Genomic DNA, 23,094 nt, shown 5'->3' on the forward strand with positions numbered 1-23,094 from the left:
GCTTCTGGGGAGCTTGTTTCCATTTTGACTAATGATTTCAGGTGAATGTGTGTGGGTGATAGCTACAGGCCCATACAGGCATCAGTCTCGCTTCCCCTCAGTGGCCTGACTTGGTTATTCTTGGGCTGGCCTGGTCTGCTGTCCTTTGATGGAGTCTCAAGTCTGCCTAGCTTTTCAGTTGTCGCTGCAGCTTGCTGCCAGCTTTAATTGTGGTTGTAATGACATTGCCTTATGGAAGAGCTAAAAATAAATTCTTGACGACTGCCCGTGCCTATTGCTATTTGTTCTGTTTCAGTAATTATTGGAGTCCAGTGGATTTTATTACACACACACACACACACACACACACACACACACACACACTTCTGTGGAAATCTCCCACCACTATCCTCTTAGAACTTTAAACAAGCACCGTGTCTTTGGTGCAACACTGTATCAATATAATGACAAAGGTTTCAGTGTTGGCGGAGGGTAGGCACTCCGCTGTGTTAGTTATCACTGTTTGCTCACCTGTGAGGGGAGTGTGCCAGCTTCTGCCTGGCTTGCACAGCATGCTAGCAAATGCCCTGTTTGCTGTCCAGCACCAATTCTCTTATATTTGAGGCACAAATTTACATACTCTGAAAGTAATTTTCTCTGTGAGCACAGATATTCATTCCTTCCTGGTTGGGAAGTGTGTTGGGCCTTGATGTATATGTAACTTGCATCTTGCTTTCTTCATGCTGCCTGGAATCTACAAGAGCAACAAGTGTTCTTAACCACTGAGCCATCCCTCTAGCCCCTTGTAATGGTTTTTGTTTTTTTTTTTTTTTTTTTTTTTTTTTTTTTTTTTTTTTTTGGTTTTTCGAGACAGGGTTTCTCTGTGGCTTTGGAGCCTGTCCTGGAAGTAGCTCTTGTAGACCAGGCTGGTCTCGAACTCACAGAGATCCTCCTGCCTCTGCCTCCCGAGTGCTGGGATTAAAGGCGTGCGCCACCACCACCTGGCCCTTGTAATGTTTTTTAAATTAACTAACATTAAAAATAAAAGAAATAAAGAGAAAATACAAATATAATAACTATAAGGAAGCCAGGGCTGGTGTCACAGGTTTGTAATCCAGTTTCTCAGGAGGTTGAGGCAAGAGGTTAAGAAATTTCAGCCAGGCAGTGGTGGTGCACACCTTTAATCCCAGCACTAGGGAGGCAGAAACAGGAGGATCCCTGTGAGTTTGAGGCCAGCCTGTTCTACATAGTGAGTTCCAGGACAGCCAAGGTCCCACAGAGAAACCATGTCTTGAAAAGCCAACCAAACAAACAGACAAATAAAAAACTTCACAGTCTTATGGAGTTAGGGTGAGTTCAAGAACTGCCGGGCAATTTAAGAAGGCCCATTTTCAAAAATAAGACGTGAGCCTGGTGCACAGCCTGTGCCTGCAGTCCCAGCATCTGAGAGCGAGAGGCGCAGTCCCAGCATCTGAGAGCCGCGCAGGCAGAAGTATCACCATGAGCTTCACGTCAGACAGAGCTGCAGAGTGAGACTGTATCTCAAAAGAACAAAACAAAGTAAAAAGTTAGGGAAGTTGGGACTGGAGAGACAGCTCAGCGGTTGAGAGCATTTGCTGCTTTTACAGAGGACCTGGGTTCAGTTCCCAGCACCCATGTTAGATGGCTCACAACTACCTATAACTCCAGCTCCAAGGAATCTGACTCCCTCCTTTGGCCTCTTTGGGTACATGTGCTTTGAGGAGCCTACCAAAGAAGACCACTCAAGACAGTTTCTAGCCAATCGAAAGTTTTCATTCCAGCCAGCTGGGACTACACTCAGGCACTAAGGTACAAGTGTAGCCCTGAGTGTTCAGTAAGCAGGGTTCTCAACTTGTGGGCTCTGATCCCTTTATGGCTATTGAAAATATCAGATATTTGTATTCTGATTCATAACAGTAGCAACATTACAGTTATGAAGTAGCAATGAAAATAATTTTATGCTTGGGGGTCACCACAGCATGAGGAGCTGTAGGGTCACAAGCATTAGAAAGGTTGAGAACCACTGCTCTAGAGCAAGGAAGGGGATTTTAAAGGCAAAAGCCACATCCTGGTATCTTGCTCAGCAGCTGGAAGGGGGAGTGGGGAGTAGGTTTTGCACAAGCAGCAGTTTAATAGAAGCCAAGATAAATTAGCTGGGTCACCTTACCTGACCCACCCCAAGACAGGGTTTCTCTGTATAGCCCTGGCTGCCATGGAAGTCACTCTATAGACCAGACTGGTCTCGAACTCAGAAATCCACCTGCACCTGTCTCTCAAAGTGCCGAGATTAAGGGCATGTGCCGCCACCACCTGGCAGCTGGGGCATCTTGACCTTGGTTTCCTAGAATGGAGTTGGGTAATTTTCCACAGGGCTTATCATCAAGGATATCACATTCTAGTCAAACCTAAAATGACCACGGCGAGAATGCAAGATGGAGGCACCTCTGTACGTGTGTCTCGTTCTGTCATACCTGTGCTCACGTGCACATCCCCACACACGGACATACACACGTAAAATACAACTTAAAAGTCCAAGCCCAAACTTTATACTTACAGAAAAGTTGCAAAAGTAATCCAACAATTCACTAGGTTGGGGTAGCCACAACTAGCTAGGAAAGGCGATTGAGAGGCACAGGGGAGCTATCAAAGGCCAAGCTAGAATGAGAAGGTCACCTCAGCCTGAACCGCAGTCTTCAAGGTGTGTGATGACCTGAGGAAAGGCAGTGGGTATTTGATAATCTTTGGTGAGAGGAACTGTAAGTAGAGCATGGATTCCAGAAAAGGCAGTCATGAAGAGACATGGTTGGTAGTTTAATCTTCTACGGGTCTCTGTTGGGTTCTCACCCAGTTTGTTGAAGGGCCAACTTCACACTGCTTTATTAAGACATCTCTTTGTAGAATTTTCTCATGAATGGTCTAGAAAGTTCTGCCCAGAAGGCTCATATATATATATATACACATAGAAACACAGACACATACACACACATATACACACACACATCTGAAGCTATACAAATAACATTGTTCAGAGATACTCACTACTTCCTTTTGTCTTTCCTCTCTCACAGCCCCTTCTTTACTCAATCTCGACTTCCTCAAAGCTGAAGTCTTTCCCTTTTGTCTCCTCTCTGATTGCCTTAGGAGCAGCGGAACCCAGCTTTCATCATTTGTGGGAAGCCACCCTGGTGACTTCCGTGGTTTGGAGCTATAGTGACAGAGGACGCTTGTGTCTGCATTTTGCTCCTTCGTCCCTTGTTGGCACGCAGAGTAATACTTATCTCCCTTCTCTTCCCAGAACTCAGCTTCACCAGGATCTAGCTCACATACAGCACACGTCATCTGATTAGAATGTGGAGTTCAGGGGGTCTGCAGTACTCAGAATTTTGCAACTTTTACTGCAGTCAGTTTTTTTTTTCTTAGAACGTTTTCATGTTAATGGAAAGAAACTATCCACACATTTGTCTTAGGGTTTCACCACTGCGATGACATACCATGACCAAAAAGCAAGTTGGGGAGGAAAGGGTTTATTTGGCTTACATTTCAGCCTTGCTGTTCACATTGAAGGAAGTCAGGACAGGACCTCACACACACCTTTACCCATTGAACCATTTTGCTGGCCCATTAAATTTTTCTTTTAGTGTATAAAATAATAGATTTCATATGTGTGTGTATATGTATATATATCTTTGTGATTTGCTTATGTTCATTCAAGTGTTACCCTCTTTTGACCTGTCCTTGTTTGTGTCCTGCTGGTATCCTCCCCACAAATTGTTCCCTCTCTGCTTTCATTATATATATATATATATATATATATATATATATATTTATATATACATTCAGTATATGGAAGAAAACATTGAATATTTGTCAGTCTATCCCCCACCCCCGCCACTATCCTCTCTTGATCCCCTGTCTCCATTTTTCTCCTCTTTAGATCATCTTTAGGGGATTTTCTTCTCTTTCATGCTGCCCCCTTTACTTTTATCTATCTATCTATCTATCTATCCATCATCATCATCATCATCATCTGTCTATTATCTATCTCTACCTCCACACATACATATATACGTGCATATATACATATACATTAATTTGAAAGATTTTACATATAGAGAAACATGGTATTTGCCTGAGTCTAGATTATTTCATTTAACACGATGGTCTCTTTTGTTGAAGATGATGTCATTTCATTCTTCTTTATGACTGAACAAGACTTGTGTGTGTATGTGTATCACAGTTTTTATCCTTTCATTTGCTGCTAGACATCTAGGCTGGTTCACACACACCCACAGAGTTTTTTAGAATGGCTTACAGGCTGTCATCCAGCTAATCCAACAATGACTGTCTACCCATGGAAGGTCCAAGAATCCAGTAGTTAAGTCTGCAAGATTGGACGTCTCAGTTGGTCTTCAGTATATGCCAGAATCCTAAAGAAGTAGGTTCTGATGCCATATAGTAATGAACTTGCCTGTGAGAACAAGGGCAAGCAGGCAAAGAGAGCAAGCAAAAAGCTTCCTCCTTCCACGTCCTTACATAGGCTGCCTGCAGAAGGTGTGGCTAGGATTAAAGGTGAATTATCCTCACCTCAAAAGATGTGGATTAAAGATGGATCTTCCCACTTTAAATGATTTAATTAAGAAAAATCCCTCACAGACGTATCCAGCCACTTGGGCTTTTGTTAATTCCAGACATAGTCAAGTCTATAACAAGGAATAACCACCAGGTTGCTGATTCTTTTAATTTTGTTATTTCCGGTTGGTCTGAGTATCATTTGTTACTTTCTTTCTCTCCGATGCATATTAGAAGCGTATGGGTTTTCTGAGTCAACACAATTGAGTCTTTCTTGGCTTCTCTCTCCCATGTAATTTGTTTTTGCTGCCCGCTGGCTTGCTGGCCGTCAGTTACTCTAGTTTGTGCTTGCCTGGAACAGTCTCCGTCAATCACTTTCACAGATAACTTCAGAGGGTAGAGTACTCATGGCTGGCTGTTGTTCACTATTCTGCTTTTTTGGCTTTTAGCATCACCGTTGAAGGTCATCGTTCTAATGGACCAGCTTTGGTTTGTGACTTTGGTTTTTTATTTTATTTATTTTAATCTAGCAGCTTTTTTTAAAAAGATTTATTTATTTATTATGTATACAACATTCCTTCCACATATGCTTGCATGCCAGAAGAGGACACCAGATCTCATTATAGATGGCTGTGAGCCACCATGTGGTTGCTGGGAATTGAACTCGGGACCTCTGGAAGAACAGTCAATGCTTTTAACCTCTGAGCCATCTCTCCAGCCCCCTAATCTTGCAGCTTTTAATATTGCTCCTTTCCCCTGCTTTTTAACTATAAAATGCTATAGAAGGTTCTTCTCTGGTCATGTCTGCTTGAAGTTCTGAAGAGTTCTTGTTCTTGGATAAGATTCTTTCCCTAGGTTTGAGCAATTCTGCTAGGACTTCATGACTGTGTTTTCTGAACTTTTATATTATGTTACTTAACTGTACTCTCTTTTTGAAGCAAATTTAGGAAAGGTTTTATTTTAGGCTTAAGTATGGTGCCAAGAGGGGATAGAGAAACAGGCAAGAGAAAGTCTGCATGTAATACTGAATGGATGTGGGTCTCTTCTGTCCCCCATTGGCATCTGAGTGCCGTAATTTCTCACGCTTGTCTTCTATGATACTCCCTCTTGTGTTTGATCTAGTGTACTGGTGATGTTTTCTGATTGACTTTCTCATTCCTAATATTTCTCGGTATAAGTTTTTTTTTTTGTGTGTGTGTGTGCTTTGTTTTTGTTTTGTAATTTCTCATCTGAGTTTCTGACTTTCTTACCTGTGCTCATGAATTTTTATCCAGATCTTGAATTGCTTCTCTAATTCACTGATCTCATTGTGCCCTGGTTGAAGTCATAGGTCAGTGTTACAAGTTGAGTTTTGAATTCTTTGACATTTCATCCATTTCAGGATTTTTATGTGTGGTACAGAATTGTTAGGATCTTTAAAGAGGCATTGTCTTAACTTGGCTTTTTGTTCGTTTGTTCTTGTTTTTGTGGTTTTATGTTGCAATTTGCGTAGCTGTGGCTGTTAATATTCCCTCCAGTTTTAGTTTGGGATCAGCTTAGGGAGACCATCTCCCTGAGGATGAGAGTCCAGGACTGCTAAGAGAGGAAGCAAACTGCTGTCAAAATGACACAGACGGTGCAGGACCGGGAGCGAATCCCAATGAAGCCGAGCACTGGCTCAGCTACAGCGTGAGAGGGGGCAGAAACAGCACAGATGTATATGTACGCTTGTGCTTCTACTGCACAGGCCGAGGTCTGTCAGAGCTGTCTCCGTGTTAGGGGCGTCTCTTTCTCTGTGTACCAGGCGCCTCTGCTGGCCACACGCAGCTTTGCAGGCTGTGGGTGGGGCGGGACCTGTCAGGCTTCAGTTGGTACACCTAGGCTGGCTACCGGTCCAGCCCGAAGGGTATCTCCCACATGTGCTCTGGAGTTGGGAAAGCGAGCAGAGCTTCTGGGGTCTGTGCTGTGGGGTCAGTCTCAGTGCTTTCCCTCGTGAGGCTGTGGAAGTCAAGCACTCTGCTGGAACGTCTCAGGCCACCAGGACTGAACCTCAAAAGCAGGTGACTCCAGGCTGACTGCAGTCTTAGGGCTGTCACTCTCTGCAGTTATCCTGAAGAAAGAGTCTGCCCAGCAACCCAGGCCAGAGCTGCTGACCACAGTGCCCTTTACTGCCTCAGCTGAATTTCTCAAGGTTCCTGCATCTGGCCCTCCTCTCCACAGTGATCTTCCATGGCCACCTCCTCACCAGGCTCTGAGGCAGGTTGCCAGCCTCCCTACTCGATGGCGGTTCTCCTCTCTTCAGGCTTCAGAATTATCTCAGTCCGAAACAACAGGTTTCTTCCATACAGCTCAGGCTACATGTAACCCTCATAGGCAAAGTGGTCCTCATCATAGTCTGCTTTCTGTTGCTAGGATAAACACCATGGTTTAGGGGGAGGAAAGGGTTTATGTGGCCTTTGGTTCCAGGTCACAGTTCATAGCTGAAGAGTCAGGGCAGGAACTCAAACAGGAACAAAGTGAAAACCATCCTTGCTGGATTGCTATCTGTTTCCTAGGTGACTCTAGGTTGTGTCAAGTTGGTAGTAAAAACTAAGTCACACAGACCTCCTCTCAGATTCTGACCTGTTACACAGCAGCTACTGTCTGACCAGATTCTCAGCTGGATCCAGGACTCACAAGAAGTGTAGCTTGTCTGTTTAAAGGATTGGCTTACATGTGCCAGAAATACAAGACAATGCTAGATACTTGTTCCAAAGGCTTTGGTAGAGCCATGTGCAGTGGCACATGCCTTTGTTCCCAGCATTTGGGAGGCAGAGGCAGGCTGATCTCAGTGAGTCGAGGCCAGCCTGATCTACAGAGTGAGTTACAAGATGGCCAGGGCTACACAGTGAGACCTTGCCTTGAAAAATAAACAAACAAAAAAGAAAAAGAAGGCTTTGATAGGAGAATGGAGGTGAGGAGTAGGTTCTGACACCAGCGTATGTACCTATGCCACCTGTGTGTGCACCTGTGACACCTGCGTGTGCACCTGTGACACCTGTGTGTACACCTGTGACACCTGCGTGTGCACCTGTGACACTTGTGTATGCACCTGTGACACCCATGTCTGTGCATCTGTGACACCTGTGTGTGCATCTGTGACACCTGTGTGTACACCTGCAACACCTGTATGTGCATCTGTGTGATTGGAAGCTCTTTGAAGGCCTTCACCTCTCTTCTTTAGCATGGGCGATTTAGGCCCATGTTGGGCTGTTGTTCCACTCTAAAAGGGCATTTTCTGAATTTGGGTTCCATCCTCAGGGCAGAAAGGAGAGAACAGAAGGGAAAGGCACAGCCTACTTTCTGGGACACTAGTGGCCAACATTGAGCACTCTCTAAATGCACAGAGTTCCAGCTGCATCTGGTGACACAGGAGGGTAATGAAGGGTGATGGGAGAACCAGAATTTTAGGGCAACCCTTCACAATGTAGGCTCAGCTACCTATCTTGATATGGCCTCCGAAAAAAAAAAAAGACAGTGGAGAAATCAATCCAGACAAACAACAACAACAACAACAACACACACACACACAACAAATAAACACCAACAACAAAACCACCCCAAAACCAAAAAAGCAGAGAAATGGTGGGCATGGCGGTACACAGCTGTGATTCTAGCGCTCAGGAGACTGAGGCAGGATTTCCACAAGGCTGAGGCCAGCCTGGTCTACATAGGGAGACCTTGTCCTAGAAAACCAAACAAGGAGGTGAAGGGGGAGGGAGCAAAGGAGGGAGGACGGAAAGGCGGAAAGCGAAGATTAAATCAGTGCAGCCCTGTTATGAAGAGCAGACAGAAGAGCGCAGTATGGGCTTGGAGCTAGAAGAACTGGGGCAGGAGGCGTAGGCAATGAGGCAGCTCTGGTCAGGGTGTGGCCTTGCCAATCCTTGACTCAGCTCAAGTTCTGCGGGAGCCTCGGGAGTTTCCCCCTCTGGTTTCTTCAAGGTGACTACTTGGGCCTGAGGCTGATCTGCCCTTAAGGCTACTGCAAGGTTAAAACAGTGCCGCCTTTGTGCCCTCAGCCTTGAAGGTGACTGTAGTGTGTCGGGCAGGCAGTCAGACGCTCCTTTAGGTTGCCTGACTCCTCCTGTCAACAAGGATTCCAAGAAGGCGCTGTGTCTGTGGAGACTGGCTGCTTAGAATTCCAACTCTGTGGAGAGGTTGGAATGTTGTGGGTCCAGGACGACTTACCTTCCCTTGAGGTAGTTCTAGTCCTCTGGAACAGCCATTACCTGTCCATCTCTACGTCTGAACCAAGAGATGAAAATCCTGTGACCAACAGATAAAAAATCTTTTGGAATTTATTAACTTAGCAGACCACTACCTTCTACCAAGCCCAAAGCTAAGGTAATATCTTGGGCCCTAGATAAAGCTCTAATCTTGCTGTACCTCACTCTCTGATGTACCCCAACATATTTTAAACTTGCCTTGATTTATGACTTTCTTAGTCCTGTAAAACTATAAAGTCTAAACAAAACTGTGTCCGTACTGGGACATGAAATTTGGAGTAACCTCAGTCTGTGCTCCCCAGGCCAGAGTCACTCCAGAATAAACTTGGATTCCTTCTAAGACGAGAGCCATGGTGTTTGCATCGGTGCCACGCAGAGTCAAACAGGATCTTTATCCGAAGTAAAGGAGACAGGCACAGACAGAGGAGACAGTCACAGGAGGAGACAGGCACAGGAGGAGGAGGAGGCAGGCACAGGAGGAGGAGGAGGCAGGCACAGATGGAAGAGACAGCACAGACAGAGGACACAGGCACAGATGGAGCAGAGTGCCTGGCCTCACCCTTCTTTTTGATTCCTCATGGGCCTAGTGTGGAGTCAGTATTTTTCTCTGGTTTTGTTAAAAGATAACAGGTGACTGTTATCACTGGCTATTATTTTGGATTTTTAGGAATTTCCTGTGCTTTCAAACACCCTGGAATCTGAATTGAGGCTCATGACTTTGGGAAACTGTGGGGGGAGAGTACATTTTACAGCAGAGCAAATTTTTTAACATGTATGATTATTCCAGTACTTGTAGGATTCTAGTTTTTTGTACCATCTTTTTGGTGTTGTTATTATTATTATTATTATTATTTAATTTTGGGAATTGAACCTGGGGCCATATGCAGCTAAGAGCAAGCACTCTACCACCATACTAGCTATAATGACTCAAAAAAATGCTAGTCTTGGAGCTGGAAAGATGGCTCAGCAGGTCAGAGCACTGGTTTCTCCTCCAGAGAATCTGGGTTTAGCTCCCAGCACCCATATGACAGCTCACAATCACTTATAATTCTAGTTCCAGGGATCTGACACCCTCTTCTGAGCTCTGCAAAGGCCAGGCACATTGCTGGTGCACGTTCACACAGGCAAAACATTCCTACACATAAAATAATTTGAAAAAAGGTCAACAGCAAGAATGGACGTCTTGCCCGTCCTGGTGGTGTACACCTTTAATTCCAGGAGGCAACGGGATGACGTAGTGAGTTCCAGGTCAGCCAGAGTTACACAGTGACTCCAGAACATTCGTCTGTGCCCCTTTTAGTGGGAGGGTCCTTTGCTCCATATTGAGTCATTTTCTATTGAGGAGCGTTTTTAGATTGTGCCTGCAGAAAGGAAGCAGAGGAAGCTTTTGTTTCTTTCTCTTTCTTGCTTTGTGTTTTGCTTTTTTGAGACAGGCGATGTAGTCAAAGCTGTCCTGTAACTCACTATGTAGATAAGGTTGGTCTTGAACTCACAGAGCTCTTCCTGCCTCTGCCTCCTTGGATTAAAGACATGCTTTCCCACTCCCAGAATAAGGAAATACTTTTGACTTTATTAAAAAGGAAAGGAAGCCAGGGTGGTGGTGGCATTGGTGGCACATACCTTAATCCCAGCACCTTCGAGTCAGAGGCAGGTGGATCTCTGTGAGTTTGAGGCCAACCTGGTCTACAAGAGCTAGGACAGGCTCAAAAGCTACAGAGAAACCCTGTCTTGAAAAACCAAAAAAAAAAAAAAAAAAAAAAAAAGGAAAATAAAGAAGACTTTTCTTGTTTTTGCAGAAGTCATGTATCATGTTAAAAGCAGCTTTTTATTAGCTCAGAAATATTAATTCAGGGCCTTGGCTTTATGGTGGCATTATGTAGTGGTAACCACTGCTAATAGGTTCTGTCCATTGCCCCCAGCCCCTTTTCTGTCCACTCCTCCATTCTGTCAGGGGTCAGGATGTGTGAACAGGCATATTAACTAGGCTCTTTACTTACGGTGAAGAGAGGAGGTCTGTGTGGAAACGGGACAGAGAGATCCTTCATTACTGTCTTTCCATTCAACTTTTGCCAGCGGGGAATGCTGGGAACGGTAGGAATTTTCTTCTACCACCTGCCTTTGTTGCAATCCTCCCGGGCCTTAGGCGCCTTTTGGCTTCTTCCCTTGACTCCCCTGGCCTTGACTGTGGCTGCCCAGAATTCCTGGGGAGGGCTGGAGCTCTTAATTGGGAGTTGGCACCTGAGGCTGATCTGCAGACTGGTCACAGACTGGCCTTGTCCCCGGCTCCCTCTGACTCTCCAGGGAGAGATCGTACCCTGAAAGTCATTCTGCAGAGTCCATCCTGCAAGATCCAGGACCTGAAACTGGGGTGTCTGTCTGCCAGGGTAATTCTCACCTGGGGAGCAGGACCGAGCTAGGAATGTGGGTGTCTGGAGACTTTGTCTTTTCCTCTACTTCCTGCTTTGCTGTTTTGCTATTTGTGATGTCACCACATGCGATTAAAGAACTTTCCTCAAGAATTTCCTGGTATAATACATTTACTGTATTATAGAAGTGGGAAATAGGGAGGGGAGGGAGGAGAGAGAAAAGTGAGTGTGTGAGTGTGTGCATGTGTATGTGCACATGTGTGTGTGTGCATGTGTATGTGCACATGTGTGTGTGTGCATGTGTGTGTGCATGTGTGAATGTGTGTGTGTGTGTGTTTTATGTAAGTACAGTCTATATAGAGACTCCAAAATGCCCGTTTTGACTTTGAGTCAACAGTTCTGCCCCTTCGGGATAATCAGAGATGATGCCCAGAGTCCACTGTGAGTGTCAGAGTTAGAGAAATTTCTAGCTGCCATTTTTGTTTGTTTGTTTTTTGTTTTTGAAGACAAGGTTTCTCTGTACACTTTGAAGCCTGTCCTAGACCAGGCTAGCCTTGAACTCGCAGAGATCTGCTTGCCTCTGCCTCCCAAGTGCTGGGATCAAAGGCGTGTGTCACCACCACCCAGCTTAAAACATTTTCATTTCTTTTACGTTTTATTTATTTATTTTGTCTACAGTGTTCTTCCTGCATGTATGTCTGCTGGCCAGAAGAGGCACCCGATCTCATTGCAGAGGGTTGTGAGCCACCATGTGGTTGCTGGAAATTGAACTCAGGACCCCTGGAAGAGCAGCCAGTGCTCTTAACCTCTGAGCCATCTCTCCAGCCCCAGCTGTCATTTCTAAGACCATCCTTTCTCCCATTCCCATTTTATAAAATACAAAAGCTAAGATCCAGCCAGGCCAGGCCTCAGGACTTTCAGAGCCTTGCGCTCCTCACATTATTCTAAGGTCCATTGTGAAAAACTAGGTTCATAATTAAGATTGTGTATAAAAATGTTTAAAAAAATAGGAATTGTTGAGTTAAAACTAAAATAAACAGATTTCCCTCCTCTAGAAATACTTCCAACCATTGGTGTACTGATAATACCTTGTCGGCCTCTGGACAAACAGTTTCTGTTGGGTTCCTCAGACTTATTTGATCAGGAAACCTTTCTCCCCAAACGGCTCCATGGGTCTATTTATTCTTCAGAAAACACGCATGGGCCATCACACCTCTTGTATCATTTGGGTTTAGTTATTGTCCAGTATCTTGTAGGACTAAACCAAAATCTATGTTTCCATTCCCTTGTGAGAAGACCTTGGGACTGTTTTTGATTCTTTAGTGTAACTAGAATAAATTCTGGTGGTTTGGTGACTGTCGCGGTGAGATCATATCAAAGAGATTGGAAGCTTGTCAGACTTTAGAAACCCAGTGTCCAGTTGTCTTCCAAGATCTTACCCCCACGCCTGTAGCTTGAATATTGAAGGTCCATGCGTTGAATGTCTCATCCTCTGGGTGGTGCTGTTGGAAGGTGGGAGACCTGTGAGGTGGGGCCTTGTGAGAGGTCTTTATGTCACTGGGGTCTGCTCCTGAAGGGAGTTTGTGGGATCCAGTGACTTCCTCTCCCTCCGTTGTTCTATGGCCCCTCCTGAAGTGAGTGGTCTTGCTCCTTCTGTCGTTGGCCTCTGTACTACAAGCTGAAGCGAAGGGCCCTTAGGACCAGAACCCCCAAACTCTGAGGCAAAAGGAGCCTCTCCACATAAAAAGAAAAACAAAAAGCCAGTTGGGGCTGTCGAGATAGCTCAATAATTAAAAATGGATGTTGCTTTTCCAGAGCCACTGAATTTCGTTCCCAGCACTCATGTTGGACAGCTCACCACCACCTCTGAAACTCCAGCTCCAGGGGGATCCAACTGGCATATACTTTTGTGTGCAAGCACACACACACACACATAATAAAAATATAATCTTTAAAAAGTCACATGCCCAAAGAACACAGATAACATCAAGAGGCAAATTGGTTTTCCAGAATTGTCTGTGCTGCACCTAAGTGATTAAATGCTACCTAGGGGTTACCTAAACACTGAAATCTGAAGCCTGTATCTTGTTGGGTAGCTGGCGAAGGCTTGAAATTGGCATCGGTTGTGTTGACTTTAAAATAGACTTCCAAGATGAGGTTTTAATAAGAAAGCTTTTACCAGCCTCCTGCAACTGTGACCTTTCTTTCTGGAAGAATCTTCTGCGTCATCCCATCGATATTAATTCTGACCTCTTAGAAAGGAAATTATACCACAGCAACCGGTGGCTGGCTGTATGTGTTCACTTGTGCTCGGCTTGTGTGGGATAAAATATAAATATTGTAGGCCAGAAATGATTTATCTCTTTGTCCTTCACAGTTATTACCGTTTGGTCAATGCATTATTGAGTTTCAGGGTGAGACACTAGCTTTGAATTTATTTAAACCCCTAGGTCTCCAGCAATAAAGTCCTTTAAGTGGCTTCACCAAAAGATTTATTTCAGAGTGGTTCCTTTGTGGGGAAAGAATAACGCATTGCATACTGAGGGCTTTCAATAATTCATGAGGCCCGCACGCCATTGGCTGTTCGAGAGGCAGCTTTTGGCGGCAGAGCCTGAAGGGAAATCTGTGTCCTGCGTCTGCCTTCTGGGAAGTGAGGCTTGCACTAACTCTTGCAGAGGCTGCTTTGAAAACAAGAGGGGAGGGGGACAGTAAGCAGGATTGGCGGAGAGGCCACATTTTATGCAGCCTCTACCTTTAGCAAAGCCGGGGGTTTACAGATAGTGCTTTTTCCTCCCATGAACAGAAATTCTGACTGGTTTTGATCCACCAGGAGTACATTGCCAAAGGTGGGCCGAATGTGAATCCTCGGAGCTTAGTACTTACGACAGACACGGGGGAGGTCTGTGGATGTGAAAAAGATGTGTGGCATGTTGTGTTGTGAGACCTGGAGTGGGGTTTGTGGGCAGAGGAGAGTGTCAGGGTCTCTGCATCAGTTCAGCTGTAAGCTTGGCTCTCCCTGAACCCCTTACTTTGGTCTCCTTCCTAAAAGTCACCAAACCCCAGGGTGGTCTTCCTTCAGAGGGAGACCTGTGTGTAACACTGGAAGGAACATCCTGTCCCCTCTCCTGAACCGAGCATGCCAGTGAGAAGTACCATGTGGGACACAGAAAGAACGAGGGCAGTTTTGTTGTTTGCCAAGAGAACTACAGGATTCATCTTCCCATCCCTCCCCCTCTCTCCTTCATGCCCCAGTAAAAAAAATAGCTGGTTTTTAATTAATTTTTTGAAATACTGTATTTATTTTGTGTATGGCTAGGCTTTGGGGAGGACATGTGGCCATGCCACACTATACACATAGAAGTCAAGGGGCAACTTGTAAGGTTCAGGTCTCTGTAACTATGTAGGTTCCTGGGATTAAACTCAGGTCTTGGGCCTTGGCTAAGCTCTCCCTCTGGTCCTTATTTATTTGAACCTAAAGCTAGTTTACTTAAAGTTATTGTGAAATTTGTATTAGAGAGCCTCTAAATGCACATATGACTAGACGTTCTACTGCTAACATCTTTTTTTTAAAAATATTTATTTATTTATTTAGTATACAATATTCTGTCTGTGTGCATGTCTGCAGGCCAGAAGAGGGCACCAGACCTCATTATAGATGGTTGTGAGCCACCGTGTGGTTGCCGGGAATTGAACTCATGACCTTTGGAAGAGCAGGCACTCTCTGAGCCATCTCTCCAGCCCCTGCTAACATCTTGAGGATGACCGTGTGATACTGGCATTTGGACATTCTCTGCTGTCCACATTTTCACATTGAATTATATCATCTTTGCTGCCTTCAGCCATTTCCAACTTGATACTTGTCAAAAGAGATTTTTCCTTTAAATAAGAGTTCTCCTCTTCATTTCAGCAGTTGTGGAACATTCCATTGTAAACGCATGTCTTAGTCAGCCTCAGCTGCTAGAACAAATGCCCCTGAGTGGATGGTGTAAATAGACCTTTTGTTATCTTGGCTCTGGATGTAGTTCCATTAGCATCCTTACTGTCTTGGGAAGGCTCCTTTCCTGGCATACAGACAATCTCCTTCGTCTGTACCCTCGCATGCTGTGTGTGGAGGGCTCTAAGCCCATCATGGAATCCACTTCATGACCTCATCTGACCCCAGTGACTTCTCACCTGACCTTCCCTCCTAAAGGCCATCACGTTGACAAGAGGTCAACGTTTGAGTTGTGCAGGGCACACAGCGCTTTATCTGGGATATTGCGCAGGGCAGCGATGAACCTTCACATTCTCCTTTGATTTTCCCCTCCATCGGTGACATAGGGAAATGGCTTTTCTGTGCATGGTGGGGTGAAGGGTGCGCATCTCAGCTTCTGGTGTATCGTTCCTAGTGACACTGTGGGACTAAATACCATCCCCATGTAGTAGATGAGAGTGTCTCCCTCCCCAGACCCACTCCAAAACACAATCTAAAGCCTTTTAACGCTTATTAAATTAATAAATACCTAATCATTTTTAGTTCATTCTTTCTGTTAATTGATTAAGTTTAAATATTTATTGGTAACTTGAAGTGGTTACTTATATAATCATCTTTTCCATTTTCCTGTTGAGCTTTCTTTCACTTACTGGCCCTTTCCAAGACATTTTTTTAATTAAAAAATACAAATTAAGCCTGGCGGTGGTGGCGCACGCCTTTAATTCCAGCACGCGGGAGGCAGAGGCAGGCGAATCTCTGGGAGTTCGAGACCAGCCTGGTCTACAGAGCTAGTTCCAGGATAGGCTCCAAAGCCACAGAGAAACCCTGTCTCGAAAAACCAAAAAAAAAAAAAAAAAAATACAAATTAAGACTAGGTCCTCCTTAAAATATGCATGCAATGTATACGTTTGGAGAATAATTACCTGTCTTATTTGAGGATGAAAGACTCCAGTAGGCAGTGATACTTGGGTTTCTGGTTTGGGGGATGAAGCCCTTCTAATATGTCACCATTAGCTGACCTTGGTAGGCAATAAAGCTTTGCCCGCTAGAACTGGCAGCCAGCCGAGGCTCAAGGCACATGGCCTGCTCCTCCTCCATGGTTCTGCAAGAGCCTCATGCTCTTTCCTTTCATTTTCTCTCCCCTTGAAGTTATCTCTTCCTTGCCACTTTATGAGATTGTCCTAGGTCAGCAGAGAAAAGAAAATTCAGAGGATTCAACATTGAAAATAAATTCTGTGCTGGCTTTTGGTCAAGAGGCCATTTCATGGTCTATAAACCACAAATGTATGTATAGTTGGGGACCAGAGTTTATTATTTAATATACGTTGTAGAGAAGTCCCGGGAGGGTGGTTTAGAGCTCCTACAGGGACGATGCAGCTTAAGATTTAACGCATAGTGTGGGATTGCTTGAAGTCTGTTCTCTGTGGGCTAACCTGCTGACCACTTCTGGACAGTTCCACTCGCTGGCTCCCATGTACTATCGAGGATCGGCCGCAGCCGTCATCGTGTATGACATCACCAAACAGGTAAGAATGTCTTTCAGCTCCAGGTGCCACGTGTGGGGACTGTCCCAGAGACACCAAAGCAGCCTGGCACGTTGTGAGTCTTGCCAGCCACTGGCAGTGTGGGAGGCAGGGACAGCGAAAGCTGTGTCGCCTTGCTTCCCCCCCCCCAAAGCAGCTTTGAATTATTTTCTCAATTATGAAAACAATAATGTTCATTTTAAAACTGACCCCCCCCTTTTTAGTTCTGTTTATTTTACTTTTTGTGTGTGAGTATTTTGCCTGCATAAATATCTGTGCACTACGTGTGTGCCTGGTTCCCACAGAGATCAGAAGAGGGCATTGGATCCTTCGGAACTGGAGTTACAGATGGTTGTGAGTTGCCGTGTGGGTGCTGGGAACCCAACTCCAGTCCTCTGGAAGAGCAGCAAGTGTTTTTAAGTGATGAGTCATCTCTCCACTCCCTAAACCCGAGCTTCCATAAAGGCAAGGCCATGTCTATTAGCATTTTGCTTAAAAACATCTTAAGTTCTGAATGTTTAACCATTATAGGTTATTTCCTGTTACTGGTTCAGCTGCACTGTTCAAATGCCTGAGACAATATTTATGTATACAAAAGTGCTTGTAGGTAGTCATTCCCCACTTATCTGTAGTTTGATTTTCTGTAGTCCTGGTTATCCAAGGTCAACTGCCACCTGAAACTATTAAATGGAAAATTCCAGAAACAAGCCACTTGTTTTAAATAATGTATTATGTTATTATGATCATCCTAGTTTGTTACTGTTAATATTTCACTGTAAACTGCACCATGGGTGCCCATGGGACAGAGACACATTGTTTCCAGGGTTGGTTCCAAGCCACAGTTTCAGACATCCACCGAGGACCATGGAATGTGTCCCCTGCGGAAGACTTTAGCAGGACCACATTTTGAGTGCTTTGATTAGTGGCATTCCTTCTGCCACCCCCCCAGTCCCTCTGGAATGCTGGCCACTCTCTGATTCATGGCTGTTATATTCCATGAATGCTCACCACTTCCACCCAAATGTGCTGTAACTTTGGCCTCAGCCCTGGAGCCGGACCTAAACAGATGCATTTCTCTCTTGAAGCAAGCATCAGTATCCACTTGATCCCGATATCCTGGTTCCGACAGTGTCAAGGCTGTCATTTCTGATCAATGGTACTTGCTGAAAAAAAACAAAAAACAACTATAGAATGTGACTTTTAACTTCTTCAAGTTTTAACTTTGAAAGAGGCATCTGTTATAGGCCGAGAAGTCAGCTAATGTTAACTAAGTGCCCCTTACAAACATTTTTTCCACTTGAATTACATCGGGTTCTTATGTCTACTTGTTTGAGATGTGTTGACAGGTCTTTTCAGTGACTCATCTTGTTTTTGGTTAGGATTCATTTCATACCTTGAAAAAATGGGTTAAGGAGCTGAAAGAGCACGGCCCAGAAAACATTGTGATGGCAATTGCTGGGAACAAATGTGACCTCTCAGATATCAGGTAAGACGTATTTCAAGGGTGTGTGTGTGTGTGTGCCCATGCATTTCACATCTCCCATCCCTAACGCCTCTGACTGAAATAGAATTATGCCTTTGCTTATGTTTCTGCTCTCTATGTAGTGATTTAACTGATGGTCCCTCACCTGTAGTAGTCAGCGTGATATGATTCAAACAGCAGAATTATAGAAAAATGACAGAAACTTGATGGCCCCTCTAATAGTAAATGTTAGCTGTGTAGCTGTGCATAGCATAGCTGTACAATGCCTCTATTGTTGGACTAGGTTGTTTTGTTACCTTTTTCTTTTTGTCATCATTACAACTAATACAGTTTTAATAACACTTTCATATACAAATGGCCATGAGAAGTCCTGGTATTTTCATGTTTATCTTAGATTTTAACCTAAGGATGTAGTCCAGTCTATATATGCTACTATTTTGATTTAATATCTGAATATGATACATTTTAGGGCAGCATCCCAAGTGGCAATGGCTTACCAAACTTCTTGACCTTATGTCTTAGTCCTTTTTCTGATTGTTATATCAAAATACCCAAGGCTGGGTTTTTTTTTTTTAAGTATTTATTTATTTATTTATTATGTATGCAATATTCTGTCTGAATGTATGTCTGCAGGCCAGAAGAGGGCACCAGACCTCATTACAGATGGTTGTGAGCCACCATGTGGTTGCCGGGAATTGAACTCATGACCTTTGGAAGAGCAGGCAATGCTCTTAACCACTGAGCCATCTCTCCAGCCCCCAAGGCTGGGTTTTTATAAAGAAAAGAAGTTTGTTGTGCTTTGCCTAGAGTTTCAGTAATGGAACGCTGATGGCTATATTACATACAACATGGTAGAGAATCAGGAAGGGAATGGAAGCCATATGCAGAATTGAACACTTGGTGGGCAGGGGCCCAAAGAGATCCAAGGACTAATTTCTATCTTTACAACAACCCATCCCAAGTAGAGAAGACTACACTGATCCCTTCTGAGGGTTGTCCCCACCATGACCTAACCACCATCCATTCTTCCAGCATACTGCTAGCTCATGAGCCTTAAGGAACACACCAAATCGCATTTCAAACTGTAGCGAGTAGAGAGTGTATCAGAGACAGAACTAGCCTGTTAATCCAGCCTGTTAAGCTGGCCGTTTATGAAATGAATGCTACTTCAGAAGGTTATGTATTAGTCATCCTTTCTCATGACAGGGCTATCTCAAGACTCCAGTGGATATCCGAAACTATAATCTACCCCATACCCCATGTATGTTTTGACTTCTTTCTATATATAAAAGTCTATGATTAAATTTAGTTTATGTATCAAGCATAGTAGTAAGTGATTTAGAACAGCAACTAATAAAATAGAATAGTTTGTAATAATATAATATAGTAAAATCTGCATAAAATATAATGAATTATTTATTTCTGGAAATTTCCATTTGATATATTTGGACTCAATTGATTGTGGGTAACTGAAGCCCTGGGAAGCAAAAACACTGATGGGGAAATATACTGTTGCAAACTTGTTTTGCCTCTATTCCCTTGGCTCTGAATTCTCAAGAATTCCCATTGTGGGTTTTCATAAAGACAGCTACATCGTGCTTCTAGTTTTGACATCTAAGTAGGATTAAACCAAAATTAAATAAGCATTGAAAATGGATCTTGCAGAAGTCCTTAAAGTGGCATTTGGTAAATTACTCTGTTTCTTTGTGTTTGTAAACACGTTGTATCACATTGCATCGGGTAGGTTTATAATACCTGTGAACGCCACTTAATCGCTTATTTTTCTGGGGGTTGGACAAGTCTTTAAACTCTCCAGCCTTAGTTCAGCTATACTTCCTCTCTATTGTAATCCTGAAGCAGCTGTCTTGGCTGGTGTTTCCTGCTTTGGGTGGTCAGTGGACAGAGTCAGCCTTGGTGAAAGAGGTGGGTTCATCTGACACCTCACTGTGGTCATTGATAGAAAAAAGTCCCCCTCTTTCTCTTTTGGGGGATACTGATGTGCGTGCATGTGTGCGTGTGTGCTCATGCACAATGTTGGACTGAAATTTCAGAAGACATTGATGTTTAGTTGAATGGGATAGGATTGTTTGCTATGTGGAGCTGAGACCTAGCATGTTAATTTTGGGAAAAAGGGAGGTGAGAAGATGTTGGTAATTTCCACATGATCCAAACAGGCCTTCCTCTAGCTCTGGGGTTCGGTAAGTTCCAGCTGAGCTGTGGAGAAACACTGATCGGGCATTCTCTGTATTTCAGTCCCCCACATCTGACAAGGACCTTGTGGGATGAGGAGGGCGGGGGCTCTTGATGAGGGATAGCTTCAGGTTAGCACAGACTGTCTCTCATTCCCAGGGTGGACTCTCTGGTGTTCTCTGCAGACTCCTGCTGTGTGCTCCACAGGGTACATGTCCAGCTAAGACGACCTGGCTAACAACCCACCCCTCTCACCCCTGACTGTAAAATCACTCAAAACCACTCTATCCCCAAAGGATGATGATCCAACATCACCCAGCTACCGCCTCCAGTGATACCATCAGGGCCTCCAACGCTGGCAAACCGCCAGCCTTTCTGCTCAACCTCCTTTGCGTTGTGAGTTTGGCCTCAGTGAGACCAGAATCAAGCTCGTTAAGATCCCACAGGTGTTCAAAGCCTGGCATTATGTCTTTTTTTTTCTGTATACACAGTCATTCGAGAGGGCACTTGTTTTGATTATGCAACAAAGGAAATGACCTATTTTTGTAGTTCTTGTTCAAGCTTCTGGATAGGTCAGCGAGAAAGATTATTTTATTTTGTAAAATTAATAAATTAATCTATCTCTCGATCACCTATTTATGTGTGTGACTACCATGGCATGCTTGTAGGGGTCAGAGACTACTTAAGGGGGTTGGTTCTTGTAGCACGTGGGTCCTGTGGATTGAGCTCAGTCGTCAGGCTTGGCAGTGAGCACCTTCACTCACCGAGCCACCAGTGCTGGATGAGTTTCCTGAGATTTGTTTTACGGCTTAGCCGTGCTAAATCCTAGATAATGTTCTGTGGAAGCCTCAGGCCAGGAAGAGGCTCCCCCTTTCCCCCACTCCCCATTTGTGTCTGTAGTGTGTAAGTGCCTATGAAGGTCAGAAGCTGAGGTCAGATTTCTTCTTTGACCTTCTACCCTGAAGCAGGGTGTGTGCTGAACCCAGCACACCAGTTTAGCTAGTATAGCTAGCTAGCTTGCCCCGGAGACGACTCTCCACAGCTGGACTGCCATGGCATGACATTTGTATGTATGCTGGACATCCGTATTTAACTCTTTACACTTGCATGACAAATGCTTCCCCACCCAGCCATCTCCAGTCCTCCCATCCAGTTTTTAAAAAACACCTTTTATTTCCATTTTATTTTATTTTATTTCTTCAGTGGAAGCAGAGATTGAATTTAGGGCATGAACATGTTGGGCTAGTGCCCACCACTGAATGGCTAAATAAACCATGGGCCTCACTAAGTTGACCACACTGCCTTGCACTGATGCTCTCCTGGCTCACCTTCCTGAATAGCTGAGAGTCTCGGTCTGTGTCACCAGATTTGACTTGTACACCTGTTTTTATATTTGCCTTTTCCCTTTGAAGAAAGAAAGAGGGAGGGAAGAGAGAGAGAGAGAGAGAGAACCGGCCTTCTGAAAATAACACTGCTTTAGCCAGAATTAAATTTTTAAAAATTGTTCTAATTTTTAAGAATTGCATCCTTTTGTGATAGTTGATACTAGTGTTCCATTTATGATCATGATATAAAATTTCTGGAAAATGTTTAATGTCGGCTTATGTTTATGACATCATTATCGACGGAAAAATTTAAAAAGCACATTGGGAAGTTCTTAATAGAATTAGCAAGGTTGTTGGTTACAAGACACAGATAACTCAGTTACGTTTCTGCTTCTTAATAGCAAGTATGTAGAAACTGAAATTAAAAACACAGCATCTTTTATTCTTGCTCTGGAAAAAAATGAAATATTAGCAACGTACAGGATCTGTGTGCTGAAAATTACAAAATGCTCATGAAAAATCAAGTAAGATTTGAAAAACGGCCGAGGCATAGCTGTGTTTATCCATTGATAGTCGCAGTGTATTAAAGGTTTCTGTTTTCTCCAAAGTGATGTTTCAGTTTAAATGAAATTCCTGGAAATATCTCACCAAGGATTTTTGGTAAGCGTGAACAAACACATTCTGGGACTAGGGCGATGACGCTGAGGGTAAGAACGCTTCTTGTACAAGCATGAGGACCTGGGTCCCCAGCCTCCTCTAAGAAGCTGCCAGTGGCCCCTTGCCCCTGAACCTGCAGTGCCCGAATGATGGAGAATCTTGTCAACCTTGTTGGGTGGAGGAGTGTCCAGGCAGCTGTAAGGCACGCTTCTGAATGTGTCTGTGAGTGTTTCCAAAAGGAATGAAAATGGGGAAAAGACTATGAAGTTGGGGAACAAAAATATGAAGAGACGTTCAAGATCATTATTGATCTGTCAAAACGGCTAAGTGGAAACAGAGCCAATGCCTGGTGGTGTTGGGGGGGCTAGAGATAACCAACTCCCCAAAGTTTTCCTCTGACCTCCACAGACGCTCTCTGCCAGTTGTGCATCTGTGCCCGGGCACTGTCATACACACACAAATAATACTAGTAATAAAATGTTAGTGGGAATATAGCCAGGCAGGTGTTGATGCTGACCTGGTGCGGGCGGAAAGTACTGCTACTGAGCAGAGCCTGTGTGTGAAGCAGTTCAACAGTCTCGTGCCAAACCAGACCTGCGATTTCCATCTAGCCTAGCAGCCTCACTCTTGGGCATCTATCGTGGAGAGATGCCGCTTCGGTTCACAAGAAACCTATTTATGAATATTCATAGATGTTTCAGGTACCATCTCCAAACCATAATGAGCCTAGATGTCTTTGAAAAAGTGACTGGCTAAACAGATTG

The 23,094-nt window shown here is 44.2% G+C and overlaps 1 protein-coding gene across 1 annotated transcript in view; it reads left to right on the forward strand.

Moving 5' to 3' along the window:
* Rab31 (RAB31, member RAS oncogene family) overlaps positions 1 to 23,094 on the forward strand; it is a 121,071-nt gene that overhangs the window by 58,710 nt on the left and 39,267 nt on the right. The window contains exons 4-5 of the mRNA XM_041631895.1: positions 16,607 to 16,678; positions 18,055 to 18,161. Of these exons, the coding sequence (XP_041487829.1) occupies positions 16,607 to 16,678; positions 18,055 to 18,161 (179 nt within the window). The remainder of the gene's footprint in view (positions 1 to 16,606; positions 16,679 to 18,054; positions 18,162 to 23,094) is intronic.

This window comes from Microtus oregoni, unplaced genomic scaffold, assembly GCF_018167655.1.
Source record: "Microtus oregoni isolate MIOR12 unplaced genomic scaffold, Mior012 000038F_ref0000394, whole genome shotgun sequence".
Classification (NCBI taxonomy): Eukaryota; Metazoa; Chordata; class Mammalia; order Rodentia; family Cricetidae; genus Microtus; species Microtus oregoni.